Source organism: Tripterygium wilfordii, chromosome 20 (assembly GCF_013401445.1).
Source record: "Tripterygium wilfordii isolate XIE 37 chromosome 20, ASM1340144v1, whole genome shotgun sequence".
In the NCBI taxonomy this organism is placed as follows: Eukaryota; Viridiplantae; Streptophyta; class Magnoliopsida; order Celastrales; family Celastraceae; genus Tripterygium; species Tripterygium wilfordii.
This window is the reverse complement of record NC_052251.1, coordinates 7190419-7210253: the sequence shown is the minus strand read 5'-3', so window position 1 is coordinate 7210253 and position 19835 is coordinate 7190419. Positions and strand designations below refer to the sequence as shown.

Below are 19835 nucleotides of genomic sequence, written 5' to 3'. Positions count from 1 at the left end.
GAGACAAAATAAATTATTGAGATGATTGGGATCATGATCCCTAACATTTTTATTAGTTGATTGTTATATTTATGTTAAAATATTTACTATCATTTTTACTGGTCCATACCCCATGTCTCTTGGGAATATCATTTTTGAATGAACAGACATGTCTCTTGGCAATATATATAAATTGGTATTGAGAAAAACTTCTTATCCTTCTTTCCATATCTATTTCTTTGCAACGTCAATAAGAAATTTCTTTGAAAAACTTTGAGTTTTGCTGACTGTAAGTTTTCAGGTTTTGTTGTATCCTAAGGGTGATTTGCCTTTAACCTAGCAGTAGACTATCCATGGACAAATATCACCTAAAAGAAAGTGATACTTCACGCCTCAAAGCCATCTATTTCTGATAATTTCTCAACATTTTTAGTCTAGGAAATTGCATACTTTGGGCATAGTTGTTCGAATTCTCTCTCAGCTCTCTAGCGGGCACAATGATAAGATCTCTTCATAACTCATGGTGACAATTCCTAGGTCGTGCTCATTATTTAAGGTGGATGTGGGAATACTAGGAACTTGCATTTTGCTCCACTCTCTTGGATTGTAGGATTTGTGCTTGTCATTGAGGGGAAATGACTAATAGTCGCCAGATTATCAATACTATTGTATGCTTGAACGTGGGAAGATTTTTTCTTCTTCAAGTGCAGGATGAATATGGATTTGGTCTCTGGTTGACGTACATACACTAGAAACGTGTTTGAGACAATGTTTTAAAATACCGGTTGGGCTGACAGGTTGAACCAAAAACAAGAGGCCCCACCGATTTGATATGCTAAAATACCAATCAAATATCGATATTACCGACAATATATCGGTTTGCATATCGGGTGTCCTGTTCAATTAACCCAAAAATCAAAATTGAAAATTGATAAAATAAATTAAATAATGAAACATTAAGTATTAACAAATTAAAAAAAACAAAATGGATGGGAAAGAGGAAAGTCTGAAAGTCAATGTTTTAAAAACCGGATTTCAAATCGTGCCGATAAGGTCACCGACAACCGGTTCAATCAGTTTAACCGATCAGGCGGTTTGATTAAATTAATTAAAAAATCAAAAATTCATAATTAATAATAAAAAAATCTGTAAATTATTAGAAAAATACTAGAAAATTTAGAAAAATTACTACAAATTAAAATTTATCCAAATAAATTAATAAACACAATATTATCCATCTCAAATTAACAAACATCCTATTAAAGAAACCCCAACATAACCATCAAAATTTTAAAGTCCAAGACTCCAAGTGCAACAAAATCTTAAATTAAGTACTCATTTCATCCCATTTTGTTAGTCCTTTTTTTTATTTTGGGATGTCTCAAAACTAGTGTCACATTTCTTCATTAATTAACAATTTTATTGTTATATTTCAAAATTACCCTTGTTACTTTAATTATTCTTGTTTCAAGGGGAAAAAGTACCACTATAAATAAGGACAAATTTGGAATAACATGGTTATTTTGTATAGTTGAATTGCATTAAATAATATTCCGTTAAAAAGTTAGATTTTCAAAGGATGACAAACAAATTGGGACGGAGGGAGTAATTAACAAGACTCTCACAATCCAAGTCCAACATAACCATTTCCAAATTAACTATCTAAAGGCATAGAACTCAAAATACTAATAAGAATAAAGTCATAAACACTTCACAAATTACAATTGATATTCAAAGTTAGTGAAATCAAGGTCATATTATCGACGTACTCTTATATCATCATCACCATCACCATTGCCATCACCACCAACACCACTACCACCACCACCACCACCACCAACACCACCACCACTACCACCACCACCACCACCACCATCACTACCACCACCACCACTACCACCAATACAAAGTAAAGATAATGAAACTCTTTAACTTACTCCCATGTGCTTGAGACGAGGTTAGTTTCGGTTGAGCTGTCATTTCCTCCAAATCTTCCATGTTTAGCTCGGGTAAATCTTCTTCAGGTATGACCCAACAATCTATTTTGTCAATGTTTCATAATCCAAGGGATCAAATAGTTTATTCTTGTTGTACACTCTATTAAAAAAAAGCTATTCAATCATTATTTAGGGAAAAAAAGTTAAATAAAAAAGATAAATAAATAGTTCAATAAATCATACCTCTTTTGCGAACGAAGATTGTAGTGAATAAAGACAAGATCATTTAGTCTTTCATGGGCTAACCTATTCCTCTTCTTTGTATGTACTCTCTCAAACACACTCCAATTCCTCTCACAACCAGAAGATGAGACAGTTTGGCTAAGAAGACGTACAACCAACTTTTGAAGATTTGGAACATCGTATCCAAATGTTCTTCATCATTCATCTAATAATGAAAATTGGAAAAATAATTACATTAACAAAATTTATATGAAACAATGAAATTATAAACAAAATATTGTATTAATTAATTACTTGGTCGAGTTGTTTTGCTTGTGTCGAAGGCAAGTCTAGAACTGAACCCCATTTGTCGATTCCTAAATATACTATTCTCATTAACCATCTCATTTTGAGGATCCACGCATTTATGCTCAATGACCTTCGTTAGCCCATGCATAACTTCTGCTTTGGTGCAAAATTTGGTTATATTGAAAAACAGGGTTCAACCAATATGTAGAAACATGGATATCTTTACGCAACTGTTTATCCCATCTATTCTTAATTACACTAGTATAGGACTTATAGAGTGATTTCTTAGTTTGGGAATGTATCCTTGATTCCCATACGTGCCCTATACATGCCCTCATAAACATATCCCAAAGCCGGCCTGTCATCAGAATCAACAATTCTCAACAAACGTAACCATGGCTCCACAATTTTACACACTACCAAGCAATCATTCCAAAACTTGCTATCCGGCACTACATCTTGCATTTGTTTAGCTTTCATTGTCCTAGACCCACTCCAATCACTCTACTCCTTAGATACCACCATAATTTGTAAATCTAGTTTGTGTTCGCTTATACTTTTGAAGGTAATAAAAATGGTAGCAAAACGAGTCTCACCGGGTCTTAAAATTTCCTTCCACCCATCTCTCCTCCTCAACCAACCCAAAGTCCATTTGTGATTGTAAACAAAAACAGTAACACGATATGCATCTTGTGCCAAAGTTGCCACATTTGGAAATTTAGTAATGTCTTTAAGAATTAAATTGAGACAATAAGCTGCAGAAGGTGACCAACTAATGGTAGGATATTTTTCACAAAACAAATCTCCTGTAGCTTTATAATTGCTAGCATTATCAATGACCATGTGTATTACATTTTTCATACCAACAATCTCCACAATTTCACAGAACAAACTGATAAAGTTGCAGCATCACACACAATATTGGAAGCATCAACAGATTTAATAAATGATATACCTCGAGGACAATATACTAGAAAATTGATCAATGGCTATTGCTTGCTATCCTTCCATTCATCACCCATTATAGTGCATCTACACTCCTCCCAACAACTCCTAAGATAATCAATCAATAATTGAACTTCTTTTTTTGAATCAGCTAAAAGATTGACTCTTAGTTTATAATAAGTAGGAACTTTATACCCAAATTCAACAGAGGCTATAACATCTACCCAAGGTTGTAGGTAATAGGAATTGATTGCATTCATTGGAATGCACACATCATAAAAGAAACGTGCCATTGCCATGTCAACTTCATATAACCTTTCCTTACTTTGCATACTAGCCTTAATGGATGGTTGAGATCCTACAATGGTACCACTAGGAAAGTATCGCTTCATCCCAATCTTAGGCCTCATTCTCTTATTTCTATTTGATGCATTTCTAGTCCCACGACCCCCATCATCAAATTCATTATCTAACTCAATTGGATTACTACTAGCAAAAGAAGCTTGATTCTCCCTCCTTTCCTTAGCCTTATTCAAGGTCTCCTGAATCTTAAAACGAACATCAACACTAACTTTCAGACAAGATCCTACATCACCCTTTACTCCCGCAAGTTGCTTCTTCATTCTTGTAATGCCCCCCACCGTTGATATTTTTCCTACAAGTCAAAAACTTTTTACCATCAATTCCCATTGCTTTAGTGCAATACTCCCAAGCAATAACTTTTTTAACACGAGTGTGCGATTGCGAATTACTTGTCGTTCATGCATTTTGTGTAGATGTTGGAGTATCACTTGAGTTTTCCATCTTTTGTACCTAACAAACAGAGCATAGCATATACAAAATCAAACATTCAGAGCATATACACAACCATCAAAACTAGAAAGTTTATTATTTATTTGTAATTGTAAATTGAAATTAGTAAGAATTCATGACAAATGTAAGTGTAAACGAAAGTTGAAACAAAATCAAATATTGGATTCAATAAACTGATTGCAGATTTGTAGTAGCGAAATAGATCGAGAGAGACAAAGAACTGAGTATTCGGTTGTAGTATGTCAGAGTGGGAGTGTGGGAGATTGTCGCAAGCGGCAAGTCTGATCACTGGGTCTGGCGGCATGTAGGACCGCGAGTCTGCTACCACGGCAGAAGAGGGAGGAAGAACAAAGGAGATGGGTATTGCTAGCACCGGCAGTGGAGAGAGGAAAGTCGACCTAGGTGAGGTCTGATTTTTTCTCAAAATTTTGATTTTGACTCTTATTACGACTTTCAGACTTTCACTGAACTACCTCATATATCTCAGCTTAGTTAATACTGATTTTACCTGCAAAATAAATAACATTAATATAAAATCTTCGTGCCCTTTCCACGTGTCAATTGATGATTGGTTGATCATTTGCTACATGCTGCCACATGTCAATCGATGATTAGAGATGATTTTCGATACAAACAGCTATTTAAAACATTATCTTGGTGTTATTTAAAATGAAAAATGACATAATAATACCACTTTCAAAACTCTTGGACATCTAAGTCCACTCCAAAAAACTTTATCCCTCATAAGTCCATTTTTTTTATAATTATTTAAATCATTTAAATTTTATCTAATTCATTTTTTGTCATTTTTTCAAATAGATTTAGATTTAATATGATTTCTCTCTTGTTACTTTCTATCTATGCTACATCTCTCTCATCTCACTACATCCTCTCTCTCTACTGCATCTCTCTTATCACTGTAACTTTCTCTCTCCTACTACATCTCTCTCTCGCTTCTATTGCATCTCTCTCTCTTATTACTACATCTTTCTCTTTCTTTCTCATCTCTTTTTTTGGTGGTTGTTTTGGTCCAGATATGGCTGGGCATTATGCATCTCTATGAAGGGATTCCAACGATAGTGGTGGTGTGGCGAACTGTCGCCAAAATCGGTCGAATTTGAAGTTTTTGCAAAATAGTAACATTTGTCGACCAATGTTACCATTTTAAAATAGTAACATTCGCCGACCAATGTTACTGTTTTAAAATAGACATATCCGGTGGTCGTTTTGGACCGTATATGGTTGGGCATTATGTGCTTCAATGAGGGGAGCCCAACGGTGATGGTGGTATGGCGAACCGTCATCGAAATTGATCAGATTTAAAGTTTTTTTTCCAAATAGTAACATTAGCTGACAAATGTTACTATTTTGAAATAGTAACATTGACTGACCAATGTTATTGTTTTTAAACAGTCATATCCGGTGGTTGTTTTGGGTCGTATTTGGCTGGGCATTGTGTGTCTCAGTGAGGGGTGTCCAACGGTAGTGGTGGTATAGCCAACCGTCGTCAAAATAGGCTTGATATGAGGCCTTTTGTCTTGCGGTGGTTGCAGCTTTCCAATCATTTTCCAGCCAAAAGGACAGTCGTTGGTGGTGGGGGAAGGTTGGAGTATGTACTTGTTGATGTGAGCTTCTGTTTATGTTGGATATCAACGGGCAACAATAAGGAGACAGAGAAGAGAAGTGTAGTTGTTGTGGGATGAAGAAGACAAGGATAAGAAAGTAATTAATATACTAGTGATACCTTAGAGGATAAAGTTTTTTAGATTGAACCTAAATGTGTAAAAGTTTCACAAGTGGTACCGACTTGTAATTTTTCCAATTTAAAATGTGCTACTTAAAATGTTACCGAAGTGTTTGCCAAACAGATCACATTTACCCATGAACCACTAATTGAAATGATAAAAAATGTGTACCATCCTAGAAATGAGATTTCAATCCTTCTGCCCGTTTTAATTAAAAAAAAAAAGCCACATTTTTTTTACAATCCATCGGCCCCAATTCGTTTATTTTACTCTATGATATATATGCATAAACGAACCTAGACACTTCCATAATCTGGTCGAAGAACTGTAATTTGCGCCCTCTGCACCAAATCTTGGGAATTTTGTAAAAATGACCTTCTCAAAAAGTCAAACCAGAGAAATGACCCATTTTTTTATAAACCGCAAAAATGACCTACCTTGTAATTTTTTGGACCCAAATACCCCTAATGTTGAAATATCCTTTCTTCCACTCACAATACCAGAATACACATAACCCTCTTAACAGCTATTTCTCATCATCTTATCTGCACTCGATCGGCTATTTCTCATCATCTTATTTGTTCTATAGAGCTCGAAAAAGCCAGATCAGGTTCGGGTTCTGAGTTATTTGTGATCTTCGTTATCGCAAGTCTGAAGAGAGGTTTGTTGGTGAACATTTCATATCACTTTTGACAAGCGAGTACATCTATATTCTGAGTAATTTTGTTCCTATGTTTCTCAAGTGCATGTGAAGTTCTGAACGAACACATTATCTACTCATAGCATCTGTGTAGTTAAGCATATTGAGTTTGTAGTCGAACAAATATATATGTAGTCGAGCATTTGTGTTTTTATGGTCAAGCATTTATGTTTTCATGGTCGAGCAAAGTTTTTCATGGTCGAGCAAAGTTGTTTATGGTCGAGAATTTGTGTTTTTATGGTCGAGCAAAGTTGTTTATGGTCGAGCATTTGTGTTTTTATGGTCGAGCAAAGTTGTTTATGGTCGAGCATTTGTGTTTTTATGGTCGAGCAAAGTTGTTTATGGTCGAGCATTTAAGTTTTTATGGTCGAGCAACTTATTATACTTTTTTTTTATGGTTTTTGTTATTTTCAGGAATGACATCTATTGATTTTGTGATCCTCTATGGTGGCCAATGGGAAATTTGTCGAGGGATTTGCAAATACAAAGGTGGGAAAAGCCAAGGTGTAATAGTGTCCGAAACAATTTCTTTTGCAGAATTTGTGGATTTGATATATGAGTTGATTGAAGTGGATCGTAGTGCTGGTGAATTGTTGATGAAATTTGCTTATAATACACAGATCCCCATGGATACTTATTAAACACATTAACATTATCAACCAATTGCAACCACTGGATATCTATGTTCCTACTACGCTCCCTTGGCAGTAAAACAGACTCCAAAAAATATATCAGAGCTAGCTTCAACACATCTTCTTCCTTTCCACGTTCAGGATCACAACTCATGAAAACTTCATCTAACTTATTTCTACCAATGCTCTTATTTCCACCAAAATACAAGTCTCTAATCCTATGCACAGAAGTGTCAATCAAGCTAGACAGGGGAGGGACATCACCACATAACAAACCAGTGATAAGAGCAAATTCAGCAATAGAAAATGTTGCCCTCTTTCCAGCAAATTTGAACCTGAATAATATCACACCAGATTCTTCTTTAGCAGAGTTTACAACTTGTCGTAGTAGAGCTTGATGTACCAACTGGCCAGAGAAATTCATGTGCCCCACATCCAGAAACATGCTAAAGCATGTTCTCCTAAACATCTCCAGTTGATCCTCACTAAGCTTCCTTTTGATTTTGCTTATGGATTCAGATATATTTGAAAAAACACTAACCTTACCTGGGAAATGATTTTTCATTTCAATCATGTAATCCATTTCTTTGAAAAATTGTCTATCTGAAAAGAAATACAATAACCAAATTAATATTCACTTCAATCATCATACTCGACCAAAAAAACACATTTGCTCGACCACAAAAATAAATATGCTCGACCACAGTTTCATAAAAATGCTCGACCACATAAAATTAACAACATTAAATGCTCGACTACAACAACAATGCTCGACTACAACAATTCTGCTATGCTCGACTAATGCTCGACCTACACAACAATTAAGCCCGACTACAACAATTATGCTATGCTCGACTACAAAGTTAAGAATACTGGAACACACATAATGCCCGACCCTAAATAAAACTGCTCGACTAATGCTCGACCTACACAACAATTAAGCCCGACTACAACAATTATGCTATGCTCGACTACAAAGTTAAGAATACTGGAACACTCATAATGCCCGACCGAAATAAAACTGCTCGACTAATGCTCGACCTACACAATAATTATGCTCGACTACAGAACATACATGCTCGACTACAAAGTTAAGAATACTGGAACACAGATAATGTCCGACCACCTGCATGCAAGCACCACCAAAAACCCAAGACTTCACCCACAATGTCACCCAATTAAACAGAGTTTCACCAAAAACCCAAGCCGGCCATAGGTATGTACCAAAATGCAAACTTTTTCATGTAATACCAAGTTAAAATCGAGTATATGTTAGGCAGAAAACTGAGCCAGTAAGATACTAACCTCAGAGGGGGAAAAATCTCTTATCTGTTGCCAAAAACTGATGATCGGAAGTTGTACAGTAATCGTCGAGTAGCCCGTCGAGCAAAATGAGTTTGAAAGAAGTGGGTTTTCGTGGGAAGGGGAAAAGCCAAAGGGTGGGTTATGTTTTCTAAGGATAATTTGGTCTTTGCAATATAAAACTAGGTCATTTTTGCGGTTTATAAAAAAGTGGGTCATTTATCTGGTTTGACTTTTTGAGAGGGTCATTTTTACAAAATTCCCCCAAATCTTCGGCGATTCTGATTCCAAATCAACCCATCAATCAGCGAAGATGAACGACGCCGATGTGTCGAAGCAGATTGAGCAGATGGTCAGATTCATCCGCCAGGAAGCGGAGGAGAAGGCAAATGAGATCTTAGTCTCCGCTGAGGAAGTACGATTTATTGTCCATGATTGATTGAGAATTGCCGTTTGATTATGCTAGAATTTTGAAATTTTCTCGTTCCCCCAAACAATCACTTTTTTCAGTGAAGTAATTGATTTGTTGGAGTGGGGATCATCTCAGGAATTCAACATCGAGAAGCTGCAGTTGGTGGAGGCAGAGAAGAAGAAGATCAGGCAAGAGTACGAGCGTAAAGAGAAGCAAGTAGAAGTTCGAAAGAAGATGTAATTCCCTAACTCAATAATTTTTTGATTTCTCTGTTGCAGTTTGGTAATTGACAAGGCTTCTGAATTTATTCTGTTGCAGTGAATTTTTGTTGTACATTTTAATTTGACATGTTATTAGATCCGGCACTCTGGGAGAGTCTTCGAATTATTCCCTCTAAAGTTGGTTTTCATTTCTTTTTATCCTATTGGAGTTGATCAAGAATTGAGTTACTAATGGTTAATAATGATTGATTCTGGCAATTGGCAGCGAAAGGGAATCTCGGTCCTCATGAGTAATTTGCAGTATCAATTCTTAGGAATTTAGATGACTTAAAATTGGCCGATAAATACAATTGTGCGTCTAGAGCATCATGCATTTTCCTTTTTAGATCTTGTTTTCCTATTTGCTGCCACCTATATTGTGGGTTAATGGTTGCATATGTTTTGGATTGTTGTAGAGAGTATTCAATGCAGCTTAATGCTTCCCGGATCAAGGTACTTCAAGCTCAAGATGATGTGGTCAATTCCATGAAAGAGGCAGCTGCAAAGGAACTCCTACATGTTAGCCATGATCACCATAATTACAAAAGGCTTTTGAAAGACCTTATTGTTCAGGTAGGATCTTGTTGTTCACTTGTTCATTTTCTGTAATCTTAATTTATGTTCATCAACTACTGTGAAAGAGTATTCTGACGCTGAAGTAAGGCATGGGGTTGTATATTCAACACTTATTATCCTTTTTTGCTATTGTACTTACACCCAGATCAACTCTCATGGAACTTCTTTTTTTTGAAAAAAGGTTAAAATTGTGGAAATTTCTGGTTACTTGTGGCAGAGAAAGGGGGGACTATAAGAAACTCCCTACTATATGTCAGATTTAAGTGCACGGGATTAAAACAAGGGGTGGGCGAGATGGGTGGAACTGTTATTGTGGTAAACACGTAATATATTGTTATCATGATTGGTGTGTGAAAATTGTGTACCCACATCGATGAGCTGTCAATCACTTAAAAATTTTGAAGTTTTGAGTAATACTTTTGTTGATGGCTTAAAATGGATTTTCACTTTTGAATTCTTTGGGAAGCATCTGGGATCTTGAATTTACAATGTGATGCTTCTTGCCTTGAAATTCTTATTTGATTTTGCTCTACTGGTACTAGAATTTTACAGTTTAATCAGTGCCACTTTGGCTGCTGAAGATGACAACTCATATTGCAGAGTATGTTGAGACTGAAAGAGCCTGCTGTGTTATTGCGTTGCCGGAAAGAGGACCTGCACTTGGTGGAGTCAGTGCTGGACTCAGCAAGAGAGGACTATGCTGAGAAAGCTAGTGTTCACTCACCAGAGATATTTGTTGACACCAATGTCTATCTTCCACCTGCTCCATCCCATCACAATTCGCATGGACCCCATTGGTATTTGCCTTTTTCTTCTACTTTTTATTCTCACCACGAGAAGTTCCGGCTAATAGTTAGAGTCAATTTATTTATATGCACGCCAAATTCTGATTCCATTGGGCTCTTTGGGATATTAAAAAAGAATGGAGTGTAAGTTTGCACTGATTACTAGGTCGTGGGTGTCTTTCTGGTATAGGCCATGGACAAGAAATTTCGTAGTTTGAGATCAGCCTTCTCGGAGAGGGCTAATTGCACAATAACTGTTCAATTTAGAAATGGTTTAATATTGACTCGCTAATCATCCCAAACAGTTGTGTTTCTTATTCATAAAATGGTTATGGACCAGTTTCCTTATATAATTTATTTATTATTTATTTTCAGCTCTGGAGGAGTGGTGTTGGCTTCTCGAGATGGGAAGATTGTTTTTGAGAACACAGGCGATGCGCGCTTGGACGTCGTATTTGATAAAAAGCTACCAGAGGTATTATTTTTCTTCTCAAATAAGCACACTGGAAAGAAGGCAACAAAAAAAGGCATGAAATTATTTAGCTGTTTTCTAGGAGAAGAAATGGTAATGATAATGCCTATGGGAGGTGAAAATTCATTACTGTATGAATATTTAATTTTGCATCAAAGACAATAGATTTATATAGAATAGCCTTCTCACTATGCCAAAAAGCTTGGACTCCTCTATCTTTTCCTTTGAATATGATGCATCAAAGACAATAGATTTATTTAGAATAGCTTCCCGCTCTTCCAAAAGCGTGGAGCCCTTTTATATTTTCTTTTGAATGCAAGGATTGGTTAAGTTACCAGTTACCGCCTATTACAGGAAAGGACTGTAGGTAAATGCTAAACAATGTTGTTTAGGGATTTTCATTTCTATTGAATTTAGCCTATTGATATTGTGTGAGTGCGAAAGAAGGTTTAATCACATCAATCTCTTGTAAACAATAATATTAGCCTAAATCCGATCCCTTCCTTTCCTTCCATGTGAACTGATGGATAAATGGATCGAATGAGTTATTATTTTCTTTGCTTGATTTGTGAATGGAATTCTGAGCATTATATTTTTGTATTCCGTCTCTATTGAACTAGCATCAACCCTTGACATTCCCGTCCTATAATCTCTTGACCCTAGGGCATTTTTAATTACTGTGTTTAATGGCCATGGATCGCATATGCTGCTTCTCTTAATAGTTTCGATTATCTCCTTTGAGGACCTAAAAAAACCATGTAGACTTGGTTAAATGTTCGTTTCATTGGAGCAAGAAGCACTAGACATTAGATATTATTTAGAGGCTTTCTTGATTCGGCTGGCAAGTGCCAACCCCCTTGGCACTTTCTTAACAAATCCTTCTTTACATTCAACTAAATGGTGGAAATCACAAAGAATAATCTGGGTAGTTGCATAATATACTTGTGCTACGCCACTACTTTGACCTGAAAATTGAGGAATAATTATTTGTTCTGCAAAGGAAGGAGTTCTTATTACGTAAGCCCTTGAAACTTAAAGGATGGAGGCCATGTAAATTATCAATTTTTAAAATCCATCTAGTATTCACTAGTCATCTTTGAGGTGGAGTTGTGGTTTCTTTCAAAATGGCGTTAGGGCTTATTTATTTATAAAATCTCATGCTTTTGAGTGCTCGACTTACAACTCTTACTTTTGCCTTTATTTGGTACCCTTCTCTCCTCTCCTCTCCTCTCCTCTCCCTCTCTCACTCTAATTTGTGGACCATGGTTAATTTTTGTGATTCATAGTGTCATATCATATCTTACGTTGCTTAACAAAGTTACGGAAAGCACAATGAAGAAACTATAACAAAGTTCAACATTTTTTTCGAGCTCATCAGTGTCATGAATTCTCTGCTTGGTTGACGTTGAAACTTGAAAGTGACTCCAGTATTTGTTATTTGACAAGTGAAATATTCTTTAACTGCCCTGTTTTGTCTTCCATTGAACAAGTTATGTATGCGATCAAAGGCATTTACAGAGCAAAGCATGTTACATTGCTTCCTTAAGTACTTTCAAATAATTGAATCTCATTATTGCGACATTCATATTAAAATATCAAATGGAAATTAATTTTAAAGATCTTGTTCATTGAATTGCCTGTTGTGATTAAGTTTGCATTCTGAATGCATTGTACATAAGGCGCTCTAAAATTCACTCCTGCAGACAGTCAATGCTTGCTTGTTTATGGAAGTATGCGCTGACTGATTGACGTCCCCTGATGTGTAACCATTTGTATCCTTCAACAAGTTTGTTTTCTTCTTGCAGATCAGAAAATTGATGTTTGGCCATGTCGCTGCATAATGGGCTTGCTTGTTTTGCTGGCTTCGGATGATTTGAAGTCCAAAAGATGAATATCGGTCAGACCATGGATCATATTGTCTAAATTGTTTATTTATGTATTTCAGAATTCAGATTCTTTCCTTGTTTGCTGAGTATTTAATTTTCTGAAATTAGTGAAGTTATATTGGCTTGTTTCTCATGTTATTTGGGGGATGCTGCTGTACGCATATTTGTTTTATAAGTACTCGTATTTATTAGTAAAGAATAAAATAAGAGCTGTTTGTGGAGATTGCTAGGATCTTTACATCGTTTAGCTACTGCTCCTTGAGCATTTTTGGCAGATTGGCTTCCCAAAACTGCTTGCGATCTCTATTTCTACTGTAATTCCCTCTATACATGAGTTTGGATGATTGGATGAGCGAAAATGTTAAATGACCCAACTTTTTTTAACCCAAATTGTCCCAAGTCTAGGTGCCAGTGTCACATAGTTATGCTGACATGACTAATTTTTTTGAAACCAAAACAGTGTAACTTCCAAATATGTAAAAAAGGAGAACAAAATTACATTGTTGTTGGAGGTGGCTAGGAACGTTGTTGGAGGTGGTCGGAGATGTTGGAGGTGGCTGAATGTCCGGATTTGACAAATTACATTGTTTTTGAAACAATGCAATTTGCTCGGGTCGTCATAATCCGGTAGTTATCTGGCCGAAAAATGGATGGGTAAGGTGTGTATTGATACCTGGAGTCCAAATATGAGGTCGGTTGTCGGAGACGTCGCAAGAGGTGATCGGATCAACGCGATTTGTGTTATGGTGATCTCGTCCTTTGGGAGCTTTTTTCCAATGATATAGGTTGCGGTGGGTGGTGTGGAGTGTCGGAAAATAATGGTGGTGGTCGGGCGCTTCCGTTCGGTGGGTCGACAGCTTTGATCGGTGGCTGGACGGAAGAGCTACGATGGTGGTGGTGGTGGTGGTGTTTCGTGAGAGTGGGAGGGAGAGGAAGGAGAGAGAAAGAGAAGAAAGAGAGAGAATGTGAGTGGTTATATAGAGACAAAATAATGATGTGGTTGTTGATGTGGAATGTCATGTAAGATTGAGAGAAATTGAGATAAAATTTATTGGGTCATTTAACACTACCGTTGGATGAGCCCCCTTCATCTCTGTATAGATTATTGGGTTGAGAATCCCAGTCTGGGATGGGTTGGCATCTCTAAATCTAGTGGCAGCCTCGCACCTCCCTTGATATGAGGTCAAGATTGAAGTACCCCTAGCTAATACCACTTGGTTACAGAGCTTGAGGAAGATGGAGATTAATTTATCCGATTTATCGTCCATACCTACAAGCTTAAATATGGTGCATAATTATGCATAGTGTATGTAGAGAGTCCCAAGTGGATCTGTAGTTAGTTACACGGTTATTCATCAAATGCTGAGGAGCAGGAAATGCTCTCTAAGAACTAAATTTTGATTTCAAACTAAGTGGATAACACATTGCCATGTCACAGGGTTAGCATGCAAAAGTAAACTTATTAGTGAATGATGCCCTACCAAAGGAAGGGAGCATATCAATTGCTGTAATAACACCACCACAAGAGTCAGTGGTATACAGAAACATAAAATTGCAGAAGGAACTGCTGTGGTTCCAGTAAAGTTAAACAAATCGCAAATGAACGAAATGTTGACCGCAGAAATCTTGTAAGCAACTGCAAAATCTCCTCTCACTAAAAAAAGAAGTTGATTGAGCTGAAATGCCAAAATATTGGTATTCCTAGCAAGCTGAGGCAGAGTCCATAACATCAAAAGAGTTTTAAGACCAGAAGAGCATACCCTAAACATAAAAAAGCTCCAAGGCAAGGGCAACAGGAGCAAGGAAGTAACCTTTTGTGTTCTGTTGATAGGGATGTCTACAAGGGCAAGATCAGGGAGGGAACTTCCTTCCATTCCCTGTCCCTATCCCCACCCCCACTTAGACGTGGAATTCTTATCCCCTCAACCACTTACCTGCCAATCTCCTTTGATGAAAAGTATAGAAAATAAACCAGGACAAATAAAACAGTAGCAGATTCTCAACCATGTACTAAGAATGCAAAGAATTGATAAATCCAAATTCAATATGAACAGGCAGTAAAACAGAGCAAATGCATTAACAAATCTCTCATGTGACCACATACCACACATCAAATAATAACTGTGGATTTCTGGTACCATTAAGACCATGCTATACTTGAGCCTAAGGAACTGGGCTTCCCAAACAGCAAAGATTACAAAAAACAGATTTGCAGAGTATTCTTTTATGAAATCTGTACAAACAAAAACCCAATAGTAATGATAAGATGCAATTGCAGGAGGCATACCTAAATGGCAGTAAAAAGTTTCTCTAAGTATTGATTTTGGATTGGTTATCATGATATTAACATACTAACAATGAAGAGTGTCTTTCACAAAGTAGTAATACAGCAAGTTTTATTCAACTACAAAATGATAACAATTTATCTATTCAAAAACTAAATTACACATCTAATACTATATATGAAAATTTGAATCACCCACTAACACTAACCAATGGTAGCCACTAATATGAACCATCAATAAGAACAATTTGAGTATTCTGACTTACGAGATTAGCTATAGTCTATCAAGACTTGGGCAATTGGTCTTCTTGTTATTAGAATGTTCCAGGTTACGCATAAACCACTTCCGTCGTTGGTTACATGGTTTGCAAATGCATAAAATATGGTCAATTAGAATTGCATCACATTTAACAATAACAGATCAGGAAGGAATTGTACGTCTTGTACCAAGGAAAGCATAGACCATTGAACTCAAGAAGGCACACATTTCTTATTAAACACTATAACTGTGAGGTTAAAAAATAATTGATATGCCTAACAGCCTAAGCATGAAATTTTCAATAAAACATGCAAATTCTAATTCAGACTGGAAATACCAGCACCCAACTGAATCAGACAAGAATGTCCGACATAAATATTCAAAACAAGCTCAACTAAGAACACCAACACCAGCATTACTGTTCCTAGCAAGTTTAGTCCACTCTGTATGAAATGAACCTGGTCGATCAACCCTCTCATAGGTATGCGCCCCAAACAAGTCCCTCTGGGCCTGCACAAGGTTTGCTGGGAGCCTGGCACGCCTATAAGTATCAAAATAAGAAAGACTAGCACACATACCAGGTGTGCTAATACCAGCAGAGATAGCCAACCCCACAACTCTCCTCCAAGCAGCCTGCCTCTGAACCATCTCCCTGGCAAATTCTGGGTCGACAACCAAGCTCGCCAAATTGGGATTCCTCTGATAAGCCTTCTTAATCCTATCCAAGAAGACAGCTCTAATGATGCACCCTCCCTTCCAGATCCTCGCCAACTCTCCAAAATTCAAATTCCAACCCTTCTCATTGCTCTTTGCCCTCAATAAATTCATGCCTTGAGCGTAACTACAAATCTTTGATGCGTACAATGCCTGTCTCACATCATCAATCAACCTCTTCTTATCAACTCCACTCCTCACAGACCCCACCTCCTCCTTCAGTCCTGCTTCCTTCAAAACCTCTGCCGCATTCTCCCTCTCCTCCTTCAACCCACTCAGGTACCTACAGTCCAGTGATGCGGCAATCGTCGGTGCAGCCACTGACAACTCTGCCGCTTGCTGTACAGTCCATTTCCCCGTACCCTTCATTCCAGTCTTGTCTAGAATCTTATCCACCAATTCACCATCTCCGTGTTCATCCTTCACTTTGAAAATATCGGCTGTGATTTCAATCAAGAAACTCTCCAGTTCCCCCTTATTCCACTCATCAAAAATCTCTGCCAATTCCCCATTGGTTAGCCCCCCAACATTCTTCAACACATCGTATGCCTCCGATATGAGCTGCATATCACCGTATTCAATTCCATTGTGGACCATCTTGACAAAATTACCAGATCCCCCTTCGCCAATGTAGGTAACGCAAGGTCCATCCTCCACTTGCGCGGCGACCTTCTGGAGAATATCCTTGATGTTGTTGTAAGCCTGGAAAGATCCGCCTGGCATCAAGGACGGGCCGTGACGAGCACCTTCCTCGCCACCGGAGACACCCATGCCTAAATAGAGAAGGCCTCTGCTGGCAGATTCCTGCATCCGGCGGTCAGTATTCTCATACCACTCATTTCCGCCGTCGATGATGGTATCACCGGGTTCCATGTGGTCCGCAAGAGCAGCGATGGTCTGGTCCACAGGTGCGCCGGCCTTGACAAGGATGATCACAGATCGAGGACGCTGGAGGGAGAGGACAAAGTCGCGAGGAGTGTATTGGCCGGTGAGAGGTAGCTGACCCTCTTCATGTGCCCGGACGAGTGTCTCGTCAACTTTGGAGCCAGTACGGTTGTAGACGGTGATTGGGAATCCCTTCTCGGCTATATTAAGAGCCAGATTCTGGCCCATGACGGCGAGTCCGGCGAGACCTATGCGAGAAAGAGCTTGTGAGGCCTCCATGATCCAATAGAGAGAGAAGGATTGGGGGTTGGTGAGGTTGGGTTTTAGAGAGAGTATAAATTTATAATAATATATCTAGTAGAGTTGGTTTGTGGTGTCTTGACGTTTTGTGGAAATGAGCAGTGACGGACTCGTCGAGGTAGTTAAAGGACGGGGTGGACTTAACCATCATCGAGGGGAGGAGTAGAAGCGATGATGAGAGCCGCCCCCATCATCTAGCGTGGAAGTGTGGGCTTAGACGGCCATTAAAGGCTTACGGGGCAAGTCTGTGCCATAAATAATGATGGGAAGCTTTAGTCACACCCGAGTCTTTATTAAAGTCACACAATTTAATAACAACCCAAATTTTTTAAATTTTCTTGATAACATCCAAAGTACAAAAAATATTAGATAATTTAGAAATACATCTCATATCCAAAATAGTGAACAAAAACAGGGGAATTAATTACATTTCACTGTACAAACAGAGCCTGCAATTCATGAGATGTATGCTAAGCAAAATTGAACCAAAAAAGGACACATAATGCAGGTAATTACAAGGATATCCACAAGACTTGTATCCAAAACAGAGTCACATCAATGATAACAAAAAATAGAGCACATCATGCCCAGCTTCACATTTGATCAGTCAATGATCATAACATTGGCCCTACATACTTGTCTTCCTTGTAGCCATGATGCTCCTGAACTTGTCTATCCTATTAGTGTATTGTGTTAGCCAATGCCTAGCTCTTGTATGCCGATAATCAAGCCACATCTTTGAGACAGGTGGTATTGGTGAATCAGTAACTAACTCCACTATTACAAAATGAGATCCATTGATATACCCGATTGTGAGGATGTCTTTGTTGGCCTCAAATGGTGGTGGATGCCTTAGTGGCAGAAAAGTCAGACATTGTATGTCTGATATGTGAACAACTGCAATATTATGGCAAAATGAAATAACATTGCCCATGTTAAGCATGGTCATCCAATGCCTCACATTAGCATAACTATCTAGACAATCAACATAAGCAATAAGTTCTTCAGAGGATGTCAATGGAGACAGTACCTTGTTGTATTCATCATGATGTTTCTTCAGCTCTTCTAAAAGATCAAGACGTACCTTCTTCCAACCATCGTCACCTAAACCAAGAAAGCTGGCAATTACTCTGTATCCACAATGTCTATCTCCTGGAACATCAATAATCTATATAATGTGTGGACGAATAAATTCTGGAAACCGTGTTACCCAGTTAACAATATTTGGCTTCTTGGTTCGATACACTTTGAGCTTCATACTACTACCAACTTGAGACTGTTGTGTTCATTGAACATATTCAAAGACATGATTCTCTAAAATATGTTCAAATTCAGAAGGTTCATGCTTTGTAAAGACGGGATCATTAAACCTTGGCTTCTTAGCACGTTGTTTCCTACCCCTCACATCAACCTTCTTCTTTGGCTCTAATGCATCTGTCAGTGTGCAAGAACTTGTAGTTGCTTCTTCAATTCAAGTTTTCTGTGGAGTTCTTGCATTTCTGAATCTCTTGAAGCTTCCATCTCTGTGTATATTGTCACCACCTAGTTTGAATCATTAGCATGCTTATTTAAATTCAATTTCTTCCACAGGTTGTGGACATCACTAACAGGTATGCTTCTGCCATCTAATAGATATGCACCAATCATGTGTGCATAAGGCAATCCAAGAGTGAGTTAATTCTTGTGATTGCAAGCAGCAGGATCCACACCCATCTTTTGAGCAACCACTACTTTTGATTCTATTTTCAACCAAGCAACTGTTGATACTACTCCAACCAGGTTCTTGCACAACTGATTTTGAATCTAAGTGGCACTCTTGTCAAACTATCTTCAAAAGATGCCTTGATATCAAGTAACTGACCCTCTAATAGTAAGTGAATGAAATCCAAAGATGTGAGAAAACTATGTACAAAATTTGTCAAATGCCTCTTTAACTTTGCATGGTTACCTTCTACACGGTTAGTATTTGTGTTTCCTAGGTGTAGGTGTTGATCAATCCAGGCAGAAACAAAAAAAACTCCTTATAATTGCACAACCATGACTCCATAACATAAGTTAAAGTAGTTGGCCATGCCTTGAATTTTTGAATCAACAATGTCATATTGTTGTCACACTCCAATATGTTAACAAAATGCATCAATTTAGCAAAATGTGCCATAAAATCATCAAAATCAGCTTTGATCTTTAAAAAACCCTACACATTTACTCAGAACATTTCTCTCAATATGAACACGACACAACATTCTCTTTGCAAGAGGGAATACCTGCCTCGCAGCATTCAGCAGAGCAAGCTCACGATCCATTACAAACACACCTGGAAGCTCTTTTTCATCAAACAGTTCCTTGAGACAATTCATAGCCTACTCATAATTCTCTTCCTTTTCTGAATGCATATAACAGAATGCCAAGGCAAATGTC

At 37.7% G+C, this 19835-nt stretch overlaps 2 protein-coding genes across 2 annotated transcripts; one reads left to right on the top strand and one right to left on the bottom strand.

The window, feature by feature from the left end:
* Positions 1-6173: 6173 nt before the first annotated feature.
* LOC119986563 (V-type proton ATPase subunit E-like) lies at positions 6174-13205 on the top strand. The gene is made up of 7 exons (XM_038831174.1): positions 6174-6302; positions 8855-8999; positions 9132-9232; positions 9673-9829; positions 10433-10629; positions 10993-11092; positions 12895-13205. Exons 2-7 carry the CDS (start codon positions 8898-8900, stop codon positions 12928-12930), a joined length of 693 nt encoding a protein of 230 aa, XP_038687102.1. The 5' UTR covers positions 6174-6302; positions 8855-8897; the 3' UTR covers positions 12931-13205.
* Positions 13206-15719: 2514 nt separating this feature from the next.
* LOC119987312 (6-phosphogluconate dehydrogenase, decarboxylating 1, chloroplastic) lies at positions 15720-17554 on the bottom strand. Its single transcript, XM_038832186.1, has one exon. The coding sequence runs from the start codon at positions 17394-17396 to the stop codon at positions 15909-15911; it is 1488 nt and encodes a 495-aa protein (XP_038688114.1). The 5' UTR covers positions 17397-17554; the 3' UTR covers positions 15720-15908.
* Between the last annotated feature and the right edge of the window lie 2281 nt (positions 17555-19835).